We start from the raw sequence: 18278 nt of genomic DNA on the forward strand, positions 1-18278 counted from the left end.
GACACGTGGGGTGCCAAGCTACACCTCGTGTCCTAGAAGATACAAAGGAGTGTGTATCGACTCACTCATGGAACCTGTTCATTATCGGTTACCGTGTATGTATAATCCCTCATCCACTTGACGCTCCTTGGACGACTTAGGGTATGGTCAACTGTCAAACCCTAATCGGTCATCAGAGTTAGTACTGATGCATTCGAAAATCATCGGAGAACTCTTCTCCGACATTTCACTGCCTTGGCCAAGGACTTCATTGCATCGTCTTCCTTGAGCTGGCACCTCTTATACCGAGGGTGGACGATCCCATCTTGACCACTCAATCACCTTCATGTACTTCTTGATGCACCCGAACTAAGACCGTTTAGAATCCCATGATTAGAGACTCGTTGGCCATAGCCAAAGTACAACCGTCCGTCCACAAGACGTCTTTGGTGTCTCAGGTCTAAGGACCACTTACACAACTGTGATGTGAATCAACCTGATTGACAGTTCGGTATAATACAATTCAGGGATTCGTACGGATCAATTCAGTGAACTATTTCCACTAAAGAGCACCCACTATCTATCCTTAGTGTCGGCACACTAATGGCTACGGGACCGGCCATACTCATCATATGAGTGAGGCTAGATAGTGCTATTCTATCCGGATACTTTGATGTCCTTCTCACGTATCCTTTGAATAGGAATGTTTAGAACACATGCTTAAAGACTAGTGATCTCCGTATTACGATCTCATCGTAATTCACTAAGTTCGATCATGTATTCATGGACTTCATTATACGCATCACACGTGCACTATGATGAATATGTTCCATTAATGAATATGGAACGAGATGTGGAATGTGTGATTGGCTTGCCGGCCACATATATTTCCATCATTTATAAATCACCGAGCTTTTGTATGCTCCATACCTCAACTCCTAAAGTTCATACAACTACAACATGAGATTTTTACCTGCATATTCTAAAGAGAGATTCTATTTCCTAATTCCCCAACTGATGTGGTGCATAAGCCCATTTTTTGATGCCCATTAGCAAGTGGCAACCTGAGATGGAGATTCTTCTAGAATCTAGCACTATATGTTGAAAATGGCCTAATAGACTTTTCTCTGACAAAATCCTCCAAAACACTCTTCTTATGCCATTATATACACAATACATATGATACACCTTTTAGAGGCGCAGATCTTCTGTTTTAACTTATCAAAATCTCCTCCATCCACACAACATCTTATTACAGATTAGACAAGCCCGAAATCAATAATATTTGTTCTCAAGCCTGTTAGGCCTAACAGGATTTTGGTATCATATTATATATTTTCAAAGTTTTTTCCCTAATGTTTAAGGTTGTCTTTTCAAGGTTAATGTCATTATGGATTGCCTTGAACATTTAGAGGCCTAAATAAGCCCCAGTTTAGCCTAGAATGAATGATATTGAAGTATTTTATTTTTTTCGAAACATGTTTCTCCCTTTTGAGTGTTATCCTTGTTAGAGTACTCTAGTTTTAATGGGTTCCAGGGTTAGAGAGACTTGTTCTACGGATTCAATACTTCATGTAGAGTAATGGTTGTGGATTCAATTTGTGTTCCTACGCTATTAATGCTTTAAGTCTGTGTCACCAAAAAGCCCGAGGCTTGAAATATACTACGCGATGACATGATTTTACAAATATTAACCTATAAAGCCCACTATGCATTTGGTAATTCTTCACTTCAATCCTTACTATAAGTTTGTATGATATTCTTAATTTTCTTATTGCTAACTTCAATCTGGCAACAATGAATGAGGATGAGAAAATTGAAGCAATATTTTCCAAGTTTTGGAATGATCACAACAGAATTCTCATCGGCATCAGCAACTAGTGCAACTTCAGAGAAATTCTTCTCCAATTGTCATGTCATCACAATTAAAAATTCATTAGGTTGATGATAAAGGAGTTCAAACTATTAACCAACGGATCCTGGAAAGAGAAGAATATTTAGAGGATTTTTGGGTTTCTAGGTGATTTCTTGCATATATGTCCAGGCCCCACTTATTATCCATCTTGGGGCACCACCTGCCAATGGCCATCGGCAAATGGATTTCTAGGCTACATCACAAAGCCATTGCAGAGATCAAAGAAGCAAACAAGATGTTTGGGCATTTGCAAGGGAACATGAATTCAACCCTATTTAATTGATCTTTGCCATTTACACTGATAAGTTCAAAAATACGTGTTTATATGTCGTTATTTTAAGGGTTTTCTGAACTTAATCAATACAATTTATTTATCCCTTAGTGTTTAAGGGGTCGAACCCTAGGGAGGCAGCGGCGATGTTAAATTTTTTATCGGATTAGGGTCTAGACATCCAAATGTAAATGAGAGGAATATTACTTATGTTATAGAAAGTATTTGCACTTTTCATTTGAATCTATAATTTTTCTTTCTTATATATTCAAAGTATGAAAGTTAATTCTATGGTATTTATCAACAACGAGTTAAAATGCCTCAATTTCTGTATTCTTGGTAATCAATGAGAATTAAATTTATGTCTACTTAGCATGTGCCAATTTGATTTTAGAAATTTATTTAGAAATTTGAATACATTCTAGTGGATTTATAAACATTTTTTTTGATAACACATGCTCAATATTTCTCACGGACTAAAAGCCATAAGATAATGTTTATAATATATATATATAATTTTTTTAATTTTTATCTGAGTTTTATCATGAAATTGAGGAAATACCTTAAATTAGCAAATCGTGATCACGATTTGCTAATTGAGAATGTTGGGAGTTAATGTGCTTGATTAACGGCTTTAATTCAATCCAAAATGTTTCAATCCTAAGCCAAAGAGAATTAATCGATTCAAACCAATAAAATCAAAATTGAGGAAAATGGCAAACGGTAATGAACTATGGAATTGGGAAAAATTGAACGCGCAATTAATTGTAGAATGAATTCAAAGGGTGCCTAGGAATACCAGGAGGAGATTAGGACTTCATTTGAGGAGAATCCGCACAAGGAACAACACCGATTATCCTCAGATTTGAAGATTGAGTTTGGGGAAGAATGGTGGCCGGATCGACAAATTCGAGCTCATTCCTTGCTCAAATCACTCCATGGCGGTTTTGAGTCTTCAATGAGGCTAGGTGATCGTTCCTTGAGCTTAAAAATCAAAATCGAAACTCAAATTTTTGTTTTCCCCCATTTTATAGTCACGGAATCGGAAGAACAGCTTCTTATGATTCCGTTATGTTCTTTTTCTTTTTCGCGTTGTACGCATAGCGTACAATGCAGCGCCATTGGGCGTTTCGGCCTCTGCGTGGCTCCATTCCATGCGCGACACACACAGAATCGCGTACATGCGTGTCTCGCACTAAGGGCGTGGACTCTTCTCCTGATTTGCTTATGCGGCGCTGCGTGCAGAGCGCTTTGTTTGTGCGCCTTGTGCCACTTGCAGATAGGTGAGTGCTATAACTGGCCCAATAAGGGCCAGTTTTTTTTAAAAACCTTTTTTAAATGGAAAAACACCTAAAACAAATCCTAAAAATATGTATTAATACCTAAAAAATGATTTTATTATTTTCTAAAGTTCGTTTTATTTACTTCTTTTCTTTTTATTTATAGAAATAGGTCAATTAATCATTTAACTTCATTTAAAATTAATTTTAAAAACATTTAAAGTGTAAAAATTGACCTAAATATTGATTAAAAGTGTTATTTATCTTGAAATTCGAGGAATTTATTATTTTAACCTAAATCATGATAACATGCGTTAAAAATTAACGATTTTATGCATTAAAAGCCCAAAGATATGATGAAATTAACAGTTTATCAGCTCTTATTTGCATGTTATCAGACAATTTTCGATCCCATGTGAAGATGCATTTAATTGACACAGGCTACCAGACCAATGCCGTGTTTTATATGTACACAATGCTGTATGGTTTCGGGGCATCGTAGATGACATCGATGTTGGCAGATATTCTTTTAGAGTTATATGTCCATATTGCACAAGCTCTTGCCATTCTCACTGTATTGATTGCCTATGACCAAGCAAACCTTGTCATTGATCCCGACTACAAGGTAGATGCCTACAAGTCTCCTATAAAATGGCATGGAACTGTTGCACTTGAGGATGAAACTATGTGAAATCTATTTTCCAGGATTAGAGAGGGTCATTAAGGAAATCCTATTGGTGTCAGCAACTAGTGCACCATCGGAGAAGTTATTCTCTGCTGGTTTTGGCATCATAACCGATGAGGCTACCAAGAAAAAGAGTGTGGATGATGGGGGCGACCTAATGGTTGATTAGTTTTTGCTTATGCAAATTTTTTTTTCGACCCTACCCTACAGTTAACTTTGTAACATTCAGATTCAGATTCATCTTGACTCCGGTCTTAAAGTCGCCCCTCAGTCCTGATTAAAATCAGTAATTATCTGCTGCACGCATTGTGCACTGATCACCAAGTGATAGGAGACATTTCCGAAGGCGCCTTTTGTTGGTCATTTTTCAATCAGACTTTATTTCTAAACCATGGCATTTATTCATTTATTTATTTTATAGCTGACAAAACAAGTAAAATTGAAAAAAAAATACTCGAGATATTGCCCTGCCCTTTTATGTTGGGGCGTGTAAGATATCTCATCAGGATGCTCAAACACCCAAAATCTGAGCAAGTCCCTAAAATACTTGGAATGGGTTTTGTTCCAGATGCCTTTTTTTATTCCAACTAAAGCCGCTTGACATCATTACAGACTTTGGACGAATTCTGCCTTCTATATCCTGCAAATTTTGGTTTTTCTAAAGACAGCTCTATTAAATTTGAAGTCGCTCACTAGGATATGACGCATATAATAAGTTGAACGAAAATTAATAACAGGAATTTCAGCGAATTCGCCCATCTGATGCGAATTTCAGCATGGTTGTTCTCATGTCTCAGAATACTCACGGCCAGTTAAAAGACACGATATGGAGAAGATAAACCGATAAACCCCAGCGAGAAAATCTGAAGAAATATCGCCTCTCCGCGTTTCCCACGCCAACTTGCCCGGGTTACGTCAGGCGATCTCCCCCAACCCCGGCGGTCCACACCTAGAGAGAGAAAGGGCGATAGAGAGAGACAGCGACGTGGGGTTCAGGATAAGGCCGCGAACGGATGAAGAGAGGCCGCGAGAAGAGCTAGAGTAAACCTCATTTTCTACTTATAATCGCGTGGTTGACTTTTTTTTGGATTCGACCTCTTTCTCTCTCTATCGCGGGAAGAGATAGATCTCTCTCTTTCTCTCTCTATCGCGGGAAGAGACAGATCTCTCTCTTTCTCTCTCTATCGCGGGAGAGATAGATCTCTCTCGTTCTCTCTCTATCGCGGGAGAGATAGATCTCTCTCATTCTCTCTCTATCGCGGGAGAGATAGATCTCTCTCATTCTCTCTCTATCGCGGGAGAGATAGATCTCTCTCATTCTCTCTCTATCGCGGGAAGAGATATCTCTCTCTCTTTCTCTCTTCCTCTCTGTCTTGATGAAGGCGGGACGGTTAGATCTAGTTCGCTGAGTTGGAGCGAGCCCACTTGACTTGAGAGCGGTGAAGGAAACCCAGCGACCCCGATGTAGATTTAATGAAATCTGAAGAGATGTGGGTTTATATCTCTCTAGACTATCTATGAATCTCACTATGTACGCGTGTTTATCCTTCCCTGTATACCATATTTGCCTCTCACTATGTACGTGAGCTTATCCTTCTATGTAATTACTATCACGACTCTCAACCGTGTATGAGGATTATATTAATCCTTCCCTTTTATTCTTCTATGAAGCTACCATCCGTGACTCTCAACTATGTGTGGGCTTATCATTTTCTGTATACTATTCACTCAAAGTACGGGGGATTATCCTTTCTATGTCTACTTTCCATGACGCTACCTCCGTTGGGTTATCCATTATCTATGCATGATATCCATGAATCTCACCGTCTATGTATGTGGGTTTTTCCTTGTCCGTAAGCTATCTATTTACAGTCTATGATTCGCACCATCTTTGTGGGATAATCCTCCAATGTATACAGTCCATGGCTCTCAACTACGTATGTGGGCTTATCAAATATCAAGACAAGGGGAAACTGCTCATGGATGGAGGAATTCCGGGGGAAGCACTGATGGGTTCGGTTGAGGGGGGTAAAAGGGAAGTCAACGAGCGAGATGTGCCACGTGGGGGCCTGAAGGGTGGCCACGTGTCGTGTTTTGCGTTGACTCCGGAAGTGGAGGCCTTGGAAGGGAAAGAAGAACCGGCGGGGACCGGTCAGATGGGGGGCCGCCGGGCTGGCTACGGAAGCGGGAATTGAATGCCGGCGGTCATTTTCCGGCGAGGAGAGTAGCGTCGGCGCCGCGGCGGTGGCGGGCCGGGGGACCGCGCGGGGCGGCATTTATGGGCGAGCCCGTGCGGCGCCGCCCCGGCTCACGGCGGCGCGGCGAAGGCCAGCTCGTCGCCATAATTACGTACGCCACCCGGCGGAGAAAGCCTGCCCCACCTCATCGTCTTGCCCCCACTCCCCAGCGAGAAACAACCGGATTTATCGGGAAACTTTCTTTTTTTCTCAGCGAGAGAAAGACAGAGAAAGAGAGAGCTGTAGATAGATGAGGAGGGGAAGTTAATGCCGCTCCATCTCTGTCCTTATCTCGATGCCCACCCCCGCCTCGCCTCTACGACACTCGGCCTCCCTCTCTATCTCTCTCTCTCTCTATCCATCTAACTTGGCCCATCTCTCTCTCGCTATCCCGTAGGCGTAGAGAGTCTAGCGACCTTTCTCGCCCCGCCGTGGGGCGTGTTCTTAGATACCGTCTCTGGAGATAACCTCGACCATCTTCTATACAAAGCTTTACCGATTAAATCTGATTTTTCCAAAGTTTGAGAGAGATAGAGAGACGGGTTGTTTTGACTTCGGGGGGGGGGGGGTTGGTGATAAATACTACTGCCACCATGGTTAGTCAGACGCGAGGTTCTCCAGCCGAACGAACCCAAAGGTCTGAACTTTCGTCAGTCGCAGGTGGCTCGGATTTCTTCTGTGTCTGCGTCTCGTTAGGCAAGCCGGCTGTAAAAGAGAGGAGACCAGAGAGAGAGAGAGAGGGAGGGGGAAAAAAAACCTGGGTTTTGCCCCGGCCCACGATTTCATCTCGCTCCTCTCGGATCCTCACGACGGCGATGGCCGCAGTCAAATGGGGCCTTCTCTCTGGACCTCCGCTTATTAAATAATCGGCGTTATATATCTAACTTCCCCCTCATTGCTCCTCTGAGGACCGCTAGACCGACAAGCGGCTCTGGCTCTTTCCCCACCTTTTGCTCGTCTTCCTTCCCCAGAGCTCTTCTCCTTCGTCTTCGTCCTTCTTCTTTGTTTCACCGCCGGGGGAAGCTGAGTGCCGAGAGAGAAGAAGCTTCTGCGAGCTAGAGAAAGAGCAGCAGAAAGGGTTTTCTTCCTTTTTCTTTTCACTTTTTCCTCAGCCTTGGGGTTTGGAGGGGAAAGGGCTTTGCTCCCGCATCGTTCTCTTCCCTTCTTCCGTAGCTCTGCCAGAGAGGGAGGAAAGGTCGTTTGGGGGCATCTGCTGGCAGCACCCGACCGCCCTCTGCCGCGGGGTTTAATGCTATTGCCTTCTCTGGCCTTGTTTTTCTTCCTTTTTAGACCGGCCGTTTCTTCTCCGCCTTCCCTCCTCTCCGTTTTATTCTTCTTCTTCTCCCCCTTCTTTCATTCTTCACGGTGAATCGTCGTCTCCAGCTGGTGAAAGACGCGGGGGGAAGGGCGGAGGAGAGCGGGAGAGGAAAAATAGGTGAGGATAGCCCAACGAGGGAGGCGGGGAAATTAATGAGTTTTGGGGGGCTTCTGAACGGCAACAGCTCAGGTGCAACGGCGGCGGTGGACTCCTTCGGCGGCGCCACCGCCGGCATGCCCGCCGGGGTCATGTCGCAATCGCGCCTCCTCCCGCCGTCTCTCTCCGGACCCATGTTCTCCTCTCCAAGCCTCTCCCTCGCCCTCGTAAGCCCCGCCATCTCTCTCTCTCCCTTGCCCGTTTTTTTTCCTCGCTGACGTCGTCTTCGAATTTCTTCAGCAAACGAACCTCGAGAGCGGCGGCGTAAGCCTAGGAGCCGAGGAGATGTTCAGGCAGATGGCCGACGCGGGCGATTTTGATCCTTCTGGCGGCAGCGAGTTCATCTCCGGCCATGGCTTCGCCAGCAAGAGGGACGACGAGAACGAGAGCAGATCGGGAAGTGATAACGTTGAAGGCGGATCCGGCGACGATATCGACCCGGAAAACCCTCCCAAGAAGAAGAGATACCACCGCCACACTCCATGGCAAATCCAGGAGCTCGAATCGTGCGCTCCCTTTCTCTCTATTCTACCTTCTTCTTCTTCTTCGTCTCTCTGTAGTTCTCTCATCTCCTTATCACAGGCTGTTCAAGGAATGCCCTCACCCCGACGAGAAACAGAGGCAAGAGCTTAGCAAGAAGCTATCTTTGGACAGCCGTCAGGTCAAGTTCTGGTTCCAAAATCGCCGCACGCAGATGAAGGTGACTACTGCCCCCCTCTTCTTCCTCTTCTTCTCCTCTTCTTCTTCTTCTTCTTCCTCTTCTTCTTCTTCGTCTTCCTCGCGTTTTTTGTTTTGTTAATACATGGTCGATGGATGTGAGGTGCAGACACAGCTAGAGCGGCACGAGAACGCTTTGCTGAAGCAGGAGAACGAGAAGCTGAAGATGGATAACATGCACATCCGGGAGTCGATGAGGAACCCCATGTGTCAAAACTGCGGGGGGACGGCGGCGCTGGGCCAAGTATCCATCGAGCAGCAGCAGCTACGGCTGGAGAACGCGCGGCTAAGGGACGAACTCGACCGCGTCACCGCCCTCGCCGGCCGCTTCATCGGCCGCCCCGTCGGCGGTCTGGTCGGCCATCTCCCCCACCACCTGCGCGACTCGTCGCTCGAGCTCGCCGTCGGCGGCAATGGCTTCGCCGGCCTCTGCCCCATCCCCCCTGTACCGGACTACGCCGCTTCCATCTCCAGCGCCATGGCCCTGGCCGTGGCGCCGCCGGTCCGGGCCGCGGCCGCGCCGGGGGACATGGACCGGTCCCTCGAGCGGCACATGCTGGTCGAGCTCGCCTTGACCGCCATGGACGAGCTGGTCAAGATGGCTCAGATGGACGAGCCACTCTGGGTCCGCGACGCCGGCGGCCGCCCGGCCCTCAACAAGGACGAGTACGCCCGCGTCTCTTCCCACTGCCTCGGCGCCAGCCCCGTCGGCTTCGTCTCCGAGGCCACCCGCGAGACCGCCATCGTCATCATCAACAGCTCCGCCCTCGTCGAGACCCTCATGGACTCGGTAAGTGAAACCCCTCTCCCTCTCTCTCTCTAGATTTATCCATCTCTTCTCTGCTGAACGGGGTTGTCGTTGCTGTGGCAGAACCGCTGGCCGGACATGTTTCCGTCCATGATCGCGAAGACGTCGACGACGGACGTGATCTATGTGGGCATGGGGGGAACGAGGAACGGGACGCTGCAGCTGGTAAGCCTCCGTTCTCTCTCATCCGTTCGTTCTCGGACCAGGTTGATCGCCGCTAGACATGGTCGATCTGTTCTTTTGGTGCGAATTTGTGCGAATTGTTCGTTCTGTTCGGATTTCCGAACAGAACAAAAACGAATTCGAACAGAACATCGAACAGACCCGTGTTCTCTTCTTTTGTTCGCTTTGTGCGAATTCGAACAAAATTCTATCTCTATCTCTATCTCTATCTCTATCTCTATCTCTATCTCTATTTCAAACAGAACAGAACAGAACGACCATGTCTAATCGCCGCTACCGTTCTGTTCTTTTTGTACGAATTTGTGGGAATTATTTGCTCTGAACGGTTGACCTAATATAACAAAAACAAATTTGAACATAACATCTCACAGACCCATGTGCAGTTCTTTTGTACTAGTTTTGTGCGAATGTACGAATTTTGTTCCTTTTTTTTTTTAAACAGAACAAAGAACAAGGCCCTGTGCTGTTCTTTTGTGTAAATTTTTTGTTCTTTTAAAATGAACAGAACAGATTAACCATGTCTATTTCGCCTACTGACGGCGAGCGCTTGGCAGATGCGCGCGGAGCTGCAGGTGCTGTCGCCGCTGGTGCCGATCCGGGAAGTCCATTTCCTGCGGTTCTGCAAGGAGCACGCACCCGGGGTTTGGGCCGTGGTGGATGTCTCCGTGGAGGGGATGAAGGCCGGCGGCTCGTCGGCGAGCTGCCGCCGCCTGCCGTCGGGGTGCCTGGTCCAGGACATGCCCAACGGCTACTCCAAGGTGACGTGGGTGGAGCACGCCGAGTACGACGAGTCGGGGGTGCACTTGCTGTACCGGCCGCTGCTGCGATCCGGCATGGCGCTCGGTGCTCAGCGGTGGGTGGCGACGCTGCAGCGGCAGTGCGAGTGCCTCGCCGTTCTCATGTCCTCCGTCCTCTCCAACCGCGAGCTGCCGATGACGGGGATCACGGCGGTGGGACGCCGGAGCATGCTCAAGCTGGCCCAGCGGATGACGGCCAACTTCTGCGCCGGTGTCTGCGCGTCGTCTGTGCACAGCTGGTCCAAGCTCAGCATGGGCGCCGTCGGGGAGGACGTCCGAGTCATGACTCGGAAGAGCGAGAACGATCCCGGCGAGCCGCCCGGCGTCGTGCTCAGCGCCGCCACCTCCGTCTGGCTCCCCTGCCCGCCCCACCGCGTCTTCGACTTCCTCCGCAACGAGTCCTTCCGCAGCGAGTGGGACATTCTCTCCAACGGCGGCCCCATGCAGGAGATGGCTCACATCGCCAAGGGCCAAGACCAGGGCAACGCCGTCTCTCTCCTCCGCGCCAGCGTAACTTTCTATCTCTCTCTCTCTCTACCTATCACTCTATCTCCTTTGAACGGGGTGCTCATCTCCGTTCCGTCAGGCTGGGGGGGCGAACCAGAGCAGCATGCTGATACTGCAGGAGACGTGCACGGACGCGGCGGGGTCGCTGGTGGTGTACGCGCCGGTGGACATCCCGGCCATGCACTTGGTGATGAACGGCGGGGATTCGTCGTGCGTGGCGCTGCTGCCGTCGGGGTTCGCTATTTCCCCCGACGGCCCGGACTTCCGGGGAGCTCCGCGGCTGGACGGCAGCGGCAGCCCGCCGCAGCCGTCGGGCGGCGGCGGTGGCGGTTGTCTGCTGACGGTGGCCTTCCAGATCCTAGTCAACAGCCTCCCCACCGCCACGCTCACTGTGGAGTCCGTCGAAACGGTCAACAACCTCATCTCCTGCACCGTCCAGAAGATCAAGGCCGCCCTCCCCTGCGACGCCGTCCCTCCTAAGCTCAACAAACCCGGCTTCACTTCCTCGGCCAGGTGACGGAGAGAGCGCGACCGAGAGAATCTCGTCGAATCGCCGGACGCCGAGTCAAGAACGAACCGCCCTTAGCGCGGTGGTTCGGCATTGACTCTCTCCGCGGTCGCCGTCCGCGGTCTACCCCGTCAACTCTCTCTCCTTCTCTTTTTCCTTCCTTGCTTTGTTGTTTTCGACTCCGCGAAAGAACCCACGAGTCGAATACCGGAAGAAAACAAGCGCGCGCGCGCGCCCGCCCGCTTGCTTTCTTTCTGTAATCGCCTCTCAAAAAATAATATCGTCTTCTTCCGTCGTCCAACCGTGGGCCAGCCTGACTCATCCTTTTTCCTGCACCGTATTTAATGCACTGTCGCTGGCCCAGCCGAGGCATTTATGAACCCCGTCGCCTTCTCCGCTTACCGATAATGGGCCGAGGCCCATCAGAGATAACTTCGAGGAGAATTGGGCATCAAGAGTTCTTTCTAGGTTGCGGCCGCTGGGGGCGTGGCGTCAAGAGGCGATGCAGGGACTCCGGCGGGGGTACGCGAAGCAGGCGATAAGCATCCCGAAGAAGCTGCTGCGCGTGCGCGACCACGGGTTCGACGGGTACATGGAGGTGCAGAAGAAGGTCCGGCGCGCGCTCAAGCTGGAGGAGCTCATCCTCGGCCACGACGGCGCCACCGTGCCGGTCGCCCGGCTCGACGCGCTGTCCCGCCGCTACGCCGGGCTGGGCCCGCACGAGACGGGCCTGTTCCTCCTCAAGCACCCGCACGTCTTCCACGTGTACGAGCACCCCGTGCAGAGAGTGCTCTGGGTCCGGCTCACCCCCCGCGCCGCCCGCCAGGCCGAGGAGGAGGCCGCCGCCGTCCGCGCCGCCCTCCCCGACGCCGCCCTCCGCCTGCGCCAGCTCCTCCTCCTCGCCCGCGGCCGCCGCCTCCGCCTCGAGCACGTCCGCGTCGCCCGCCGCGACCTCGCCTTCCCTGACGACTTCGAGCACTCCCTCGTCCTCGCCAACCCCCATCTCTTCCGCCTCTCCTCCGCCGGCGCCGCCGCCCCCCGCGACAAGTTCATCGAGCTCGCCGAGCCCGGCTCGGACCCCCGCCCCGTCTGCGCCGTGGAGCGCGCCCGCGAGCGCGAGTACCGCCGGCGCGGCGACGACGCGGCGGACATGCGGTTCGCCTTCCCGGTCCGGTTCCCGCCGGGGTTCAAGATCGGCAAGTACTTGCGCATCGCCATGTGGAAGTGGCAGCGCGTGCCCTACTGGTCGCCCTACGAGGACGTGTCGGAGTACGATCTCCGGTCGCTGGAGGCGCGCCGGCGGATGGAGAAGCGCGCGGTGGCCGTGATCCACGAGCTGCTGTCGCTCACGGCGGAGAAGAAGACGACGCTGGAGAAGATCGCGCACTTCCGGCAGGCCATGGACTTGCCTTTGAAGCTCAAGGAGTTTCTGCTGCGCCACCAGGGCGTCTTCTACGTCTCCACGCGGGGCAATCAGGGCAAGCTCCACACCGTCTTCCTCCGCGAGGCCTACGCCCGCGGCGAGCTCGTCGAACCCAACCCCGTCCACCTCGCCCGCAGACGCCTCGCCGACCTGCTCTTGGCCGGTTCCAAGGACGTCAACCTCGACCGCATGCTCACCAGTCTCGGCCGGGCCAGAGAAGGTTAACGGATGACGGTTGACGCCTAGGACGGACAGATGACATATGACGAACTAGATGGACGTAAGGCGGATGACGTCGGACGAATGGCCGACGCGGATGACGTCGGACGCCTGGACGGGACGGATGATGACGGACGACTTTGGCGGGACGGATGACACACCCTCTTGTAAATTGGTTTCATTACTTTCATGGCGGGTCGGAGGCGGTGTTTTTTCTTCTTTTGTTTCGTTTTACAGGTGAAAACCATATGGATGATGACCATTTGTTCTGGAGGATATTATTATTTTAAAGAAAACGTGGAGATAGAGGCGTCTACGTACATCTACATCGGATGAGGACGTCGGGACATTTGCTGTACCCGATGGTATATATGGGAAAATCTAATATGAAACGTAGAAGTCTTCCATCAGTATTCTTCTAATGTTAGTCCTTGTCGAGTTATTCGATCAATATTCAATTAGGTTTGAGGAATAACTAAATTCATGTGGGTTAGCACTGTAGAATAGTTGACTTCCAAGGCACAACTGTTTTGCATCACACATCTGTTTGTACCTATTTATATTGTTTTATTGATTCATTTTCTAGTGTATGCGATGAGTGCTTAGAAAAGTAAACTGTTATACAGATCTCAGATATCGATATGCGGATACCGATTCTTCAGAATGGATTTTGATAACTAATATGTGGATACGGGATTCTGGTATCCGGTGCCGGCATCCATCATGTCCTGATATCCAATATTGGGCGGATATTTGATATCTAGTATCCAAAATCGTGTCACCTTTATCTAGATATCGGTTGTCCAACTGCGGATATCAGACATATATCGGACGGCAAACACTAGCTCCATCCTTCATGGCACGCTAGCTAGCCATAGAAGGGAAGACAAAATCCTGGGTCTGATCTATTTGCTAAAGTTTGACTAAGTCAAAGGTTCATATCCTGCTATTGGGAAGGGGTGGCCGTTTTCTTGAAGTCAATCTTGTCAACCTTGACCTCCCCGTCAATGAGCTCATAGACGTAGACGACAACGCGGAGGCCGTCCATGTCCATGAGGACGAAGCTGGGGTTGACGTCAGGGGTGATGCTGGAGTAGGCGCCGGTGGCCGAGCCGGGGTTGATGACCACCCCGCCTTCGTGTTTGTAGGCCTTGAACTGATGCGTGTGTCCCGTGATAAGAATGTCCACGTCCAGCTGTCTCTGAAGCATCGCCAGTGAATCCAAGTCCCCCCATGGGATCACCTTCATCCAACATGATCATATGACTCATTATCAATGGTGTGTTTCTTCTGGGAATAAAAAAAATGTTTTTTTTTCTTTGAGAAAAATGAACTCACAAAGTGGTTGTGCGAAAGTGCATTTTAATAAACGGAAGACAAACCTGGTGACCATGACAGATTCCCAACTTGAATTGTCCAATGGTAAGGGTTTTACTTTCAGGATATCTCCTCTCCTCATCATAATCACCCTGGCTAACATGCAAATCAGGGCAGAGACTCTTCAAGTAATCATGAACTTCCTGCACATGAGAATGAAAAACTTCATAAAGAAGCTCTATATTTGTAAATTAAAGACGATTGATTTACAATAGTCATCGCTACTCTATTTACAATATGAAAACAATTCATCTACATCAGAAACTGATATACTACGTTCCTTCTCCAAGCATTATGAGAAGACCCATGTTGACTGAGCACGTGCAAGAATGGTATAAATAAAGTAAAATCGGGAAAGAGGAGGACAGATTTTTTTCAGGAATTCAGTTGCTGAGAGCAGACTGCGGGCTGGGGAGCAGGATTGGGCCTGCAAACCAGAAGGGAAGAGCTCGCGGGAGATCTCCATTCGTTTCTATCCACATTCATTTTTTTGTTTGATTCTTCTTATCCACCACATTCTCCTTTTGATTTGCGGATGAACCTATTGTCAATATCAGTAGCATGACACGGCAGGATCTCACATTTGATTGAATATATATTCAATCTTGTTCATACAAGTTTTCTATCAGATCGATATCAGAAACCTAACCATTTGGCTTGATCGCCAATTTTGGGTGATCTTCCATTTTTCTTTCCAAAAAAAAAACATTTCTATTAATCGAGATTATAATTCCATTTTTCATCAAAAAATAAATAGGAGGGAATTGGTTGACACTAGATTCCAATTTTCTTTTAAAAATATTAAACTGTTACCACTTTGCAACAGCTCCAGAGTGCAGCCCCAAAGACTAGAGCTGTCAGCTGAAGACCTTCCTCAACCTATTTCTGTTCTATTTTGCAATGCTGTAATGCTCCCGTTATTTCATCTCTTTTATTCCGTTACTGGGCTCAATAAGTTTAGGGCCTAGATTGTAACCCCATAAGTAAGGAGCAAAGTATCCAGTAAGAAGTGGATTCGGTCTGTTCTTCCACTTTATTGTCTCAATGTCGAAAGATCCATTGCCAGGCACACCAACACTTTTAGAAGAAGGTTCATCACATGGGCCAATTAAGATATCATAAATTCAGATAGTTGACTACAGTAACTGCAGCTGTTTCTCATGTCGGACGAAAATTGCCTTAATATTATACAACAAAATAAATTGATACATGATACATATCCTCTCAAAACTGAAATTGAGTGAATTCTTTAATCGAAAGAAACAACCAAATGTTGGGGGTGAATTTATCTCTTGATTGAGGAATTAAGGAAGCCAGTTGTAAAGAATCAGTGATCAGTGACCTGGGAAACCGAATGACACGAAGAAGTAAGAATGAGCAGGTAGGGCCATGCTCGCGTGCATAAATGGTTCGGGCACAGCTTTTGCCACTTGCGGCTCATTTTATAGCTCCGGCAGCAGGATTGAAACTGGGGAAATCCTCCTGGTCCAGAGGAGCAGCTGAGCACCCCTATCCATCGTCTCTCATGATTCTTCCTCCACACTTATTGATGCACTGCACCAATTTGATACGGGCCTGGATCTAGGCTCGTATTGGAGGGACGGTAGAGGGCGAGGCGAGGAAGAAGTTCACTGGGAAGAAAGGTGAAACGGGAAGGATCGGAGAGGAGGCTGAGCAGAGGGGGGTAGGGATCGGCCGAGGACGAGCCTCCTGAAGACACGGTGAAGTAGAGAGGATCACGAAGGACGGGGATCGTAGAGGGATAGAGAGAAACCAGGCCTAGACGAGGAGAGGGGAGACAAGAAGACCTTACTTCAATCTACTTCCTCTTGGCTGCCCTCAGGGAGGGCATCCCTATTTAAAGGAAATACATATTTGCCAAGTGACTGAAATGCCCCTATGGGCTACATGACGAAACTACCCCTAAATAGGTTGAGGATCCTCTCAAGGATCCTATCATTACCTCTCTTTGTATTTGATTCCACTTCCTGAATCTTCATTCCTCTCAATACTTCAACTAAGTCGTATCATATTACCATCAATGGGGACAATAATTCAGCAATATCCCCCCATTGGGCGCAAATTTATCTTATTATGTTTTCAAAAAAAAATCTATATCCATTGCTCATAATCCTGTTCAACATGAGTAAGCCAACCATATAAAGATAGTTGCCGCGATGCGACTGCATCATGAAGCCACAAAGAGAAATCAGAGTTCTTTGGCCAAGTCGTTATGACAGATTGGGTAGAGATAGGTGGGGTGGGAAGAAAAAAAGGAATAAACTTTCGCGGAAGGTGAGGTCGAGGAGGAAGAAGGGAATGAATAGGAAGATCAATTACTTGTGGAATGCAGCAAGTGTGACCTCCCGCCAAGACTACTTCTTGAGAGACTGTATTATATAGCTTTTCGCTCTCGTCCATTACCAATTGCAGAGATAATGGTCTTGAAGATCATGGATCACGATCATCCCTTTCTTTTTAATCATGAACATTTCAACTCATTGCTTGTGATCAGATGAAGCACATAAATTGCTTAATCATGGATCGCAAGATAAAATACGTCATGATATAGTGCATAAATCTTGATCCCTGAACCTTGATGTTACTGTAGTTTCCACCTCTGCATGAACAACTTAATCGATTCCCTCCTGGATGAGAGAATCGAATGACTTTATGAATGACTCTGAGGCGATTCCGGCTCTCTGAGATCTTCCTGTGGATTCTCGCATAGGTTTTTTCGCTCGAATGTGCTCTCAAAACGAATTATTTAGGAACGTCCTCTTCTGTACAACCCCATCAACGCCCCTAACCTAGGATCCGAAACTTTGAAATCATCACCAATTCGCTACTCATTCTAATACGATCTGTTCACAAAAAAAAGTGCCACCATCCGGCACTGCAGAATGTATCGATCAGAAGCATGGCAAAATTATTGCACGAAAAGTTTATAACAAATCTCAGATTTCTACCCAGGTCAGCCGCAAGTATATGGGACCTAAATCTTTTAGAAAGATTCCAAGTCCTGAGGGTGGTGCAAGATAATGACGACTGGAAAACACGAGAATTCGGACGAGAAAGCGTTTGATTCATAGAAGGCAATGAGTCGAACAGTACCTTGATGCAAAGGTTCCCCGTACAAATGATGTGCTGAATTTTCCCCGGGACAAGCATAGATTTGAACTTGGAAGGAAGATCAGAGGCACGGTGGGGGATGTGAAGATCCCCCAAAGCCAACACCAAGACCATCCTTCGCAGTCGACAACCAGGACCTTCGAAGCCAAAAAATAAAAGGAAGAAAGAAAATTGAAATTGCGAAAATACAGCAAGATCTTCCTACAACAGGAGACGGCGGATTCGACGAACGATCCGAAGATATAGAAGTCGTTTCGATCGAAGATCAGTGGTCTGGATCTGGGCAGCCGTTTGATCTTGAATCGTCGATCAGTACAAGAACGATACGACCCATTCAAGCGTTATAATCAGCAGTAAGAGAAGTATAGTGCGCGATCGTCCGAGACGGGGACGAAGGACGGGACGTAACGAAGATCCTCCCGTCCCAAATCCGAATCCCCCAATTTTTTGAGGTTCGTCCGAACCGGTCCGTCCAGTCCCGAATAGTGTCGTCCACGTCCCGTCCTCTCCTAACCGGAAACCGTCCCGCCTGAGACATTCTCGCCCTGTCTGAAGTCTGGGATGTATAAATAGGTCATCTTTCTTAAGAATGGCTCTTGGAACCCTTGCTGTGCGGCTCCCGCTTTGGCTCTCGGCTCCCGCTCCACTCTGAGCTTGGCTCTCGCTTGGCTCCTCTGCACTCGACTCTCTCTTGGCCTCCATACTCGGCTCGTGCATGGCGCCCCCTTTGCATCTGCACTTGACTCCCACTTGGCCTTCACACTCG

General features: G+C 48.4%; 3 protein-coding genes across 3 annotated transcripts; 2 read left to right on the top strand and 1 right to left on the bottom strand.

Annotated features, from left to right (window-relative positions):
- Positions 1 to 7020: 7020 nt before the first annotated feature.
- On the top strand, positions 7021 to 11662 carry LOC144716623 (homeobox-leucine zipper protein HDG1-like). Its single transcript, XM_078591806.1, has 7 exons — positions 7021 to 8008; positions 8082 to 8347; positions 8424 to 8541; positions 8668 to 9348; positions 9430 to 9531; positions 10104 to 10856; positions 10933 to 11662. The coding sequence occupies exons 1-7, from the start codon at positions 7838 to 7840 to the stop codon at positions 11368 to 11370; spliced, it is 2529 nt and encodes an 842-aa protein (XP_078447932.1). The 5' UTR covers positions 7021 to 7837; the 3' UTR covers positions 11371 to 11662.
- Positions 11663 to 11794: 132 nt separating this feature from the next.
- Positions 11795 to 13299, top strand: RPD1 (Ubiquitin carboxyl-terminal hydrolase family protein). Its single transcript, XM_078591808.1, has one exon. The coding sequence runs from the start codon at positions 11864 to 11866 to the stop codon at positions 13007 to 13009; it is 1146 nt and encodes a 381-aa protein (XP_078447934.1). The 5' UTR covers positions 11795 to 11863; the 3' UTR covers positions 13010 to 13299.
- Positions 13300 to 13884: 585 nt separating this feature from the next.
- On the bottom strand, positions 13885 to 17849 carry MAG1 (Calcineurin-like metallo-phosphoesterase superfamily protein). The gene is made up of 3 exons (XM_078591809.1): positions 17495 to 17849; positions 14386 to 14523; positions 13885 to 14246 (listed from the first exon to the last, which is right to left on the bottom strand). The coding sequence occupies exons 1-3, from the start codon at positions 17624 to 17626 to the stop codon at positions 13950 to 13952; spliced, it is 567 nt and encodes a 188-aa protein (XP_078447935.1). The 5' UTR covers positions 17627 to 17849; the 3' UTR covers positions 13885 to 13949.
- Between the last annotated feature and the right edge of the window lie 429 nt (positions 17850 to 18278).

This window comes from Wolffia australiana, chromosome 2 (assembly GCF_029677425.1).
Source record: "Wolffia australiana isolate 7733 chromosome 2, ASM2967742v1".
NCBI lineage: Eukaryota > Viridiplantae > Streptophyta > Magnoliopsida > Alismatales > Araceae > Wolffia > Wolffia australiana.

Bases quoted from the DNA above. Each gene is read 5' to 3' on its own strand.
- LOC144716623 (XM_078591806.1), top strand. From the start codon at position 7,838: ATGAGTTTTGGGGGGCTTCTGAACGGCAACAGCTCAGGTGCAACGGCG. The intron at 9,532-10,103 runs GTAAGCCTCCGT...AGCGCTTGGCAG, and splicing joins GGAACGGGACGCTGCAGCTG to ATGCGCGCGGAGCTGCAGGT. The intron at 10,857-10,932 runs GTAACTTTCTAT...CCGTTCCGTCAG, and splicing joins TCTCTCTCCTCCGCGCCAGC to GCTGGGGGGGCGAACCAGAG.
- MAG1 (XM_078591809.1), bottom strand. From the start codon at position 17,626: ATGGTCTTGGTGTTGGCTTTGGGGGATCTTCACATCCCCCACCGTGCC. The intron at 14,524-17,494 runs GTACTGTTCGAC...TCTCATGTGCAG, and splicing joins CGGGGAACCTTTGCATCAAG to GAAGTTCATGATTACTTGAA. The intron at 14,247-14,385 runs GTTTGTCTTCCG...TGTTGGATGAAG, and splicing joins GAATCTGTCATGGTCACCAG to GTGATCCCATGGGGGGACTT.
- RPD1 (XM_078591808.1), top strand. From the start codon at position 11,864: ATGCAGGGACTCCGGCGGGGGTACGCGAAGCAGGCGATAAGCATCCCG.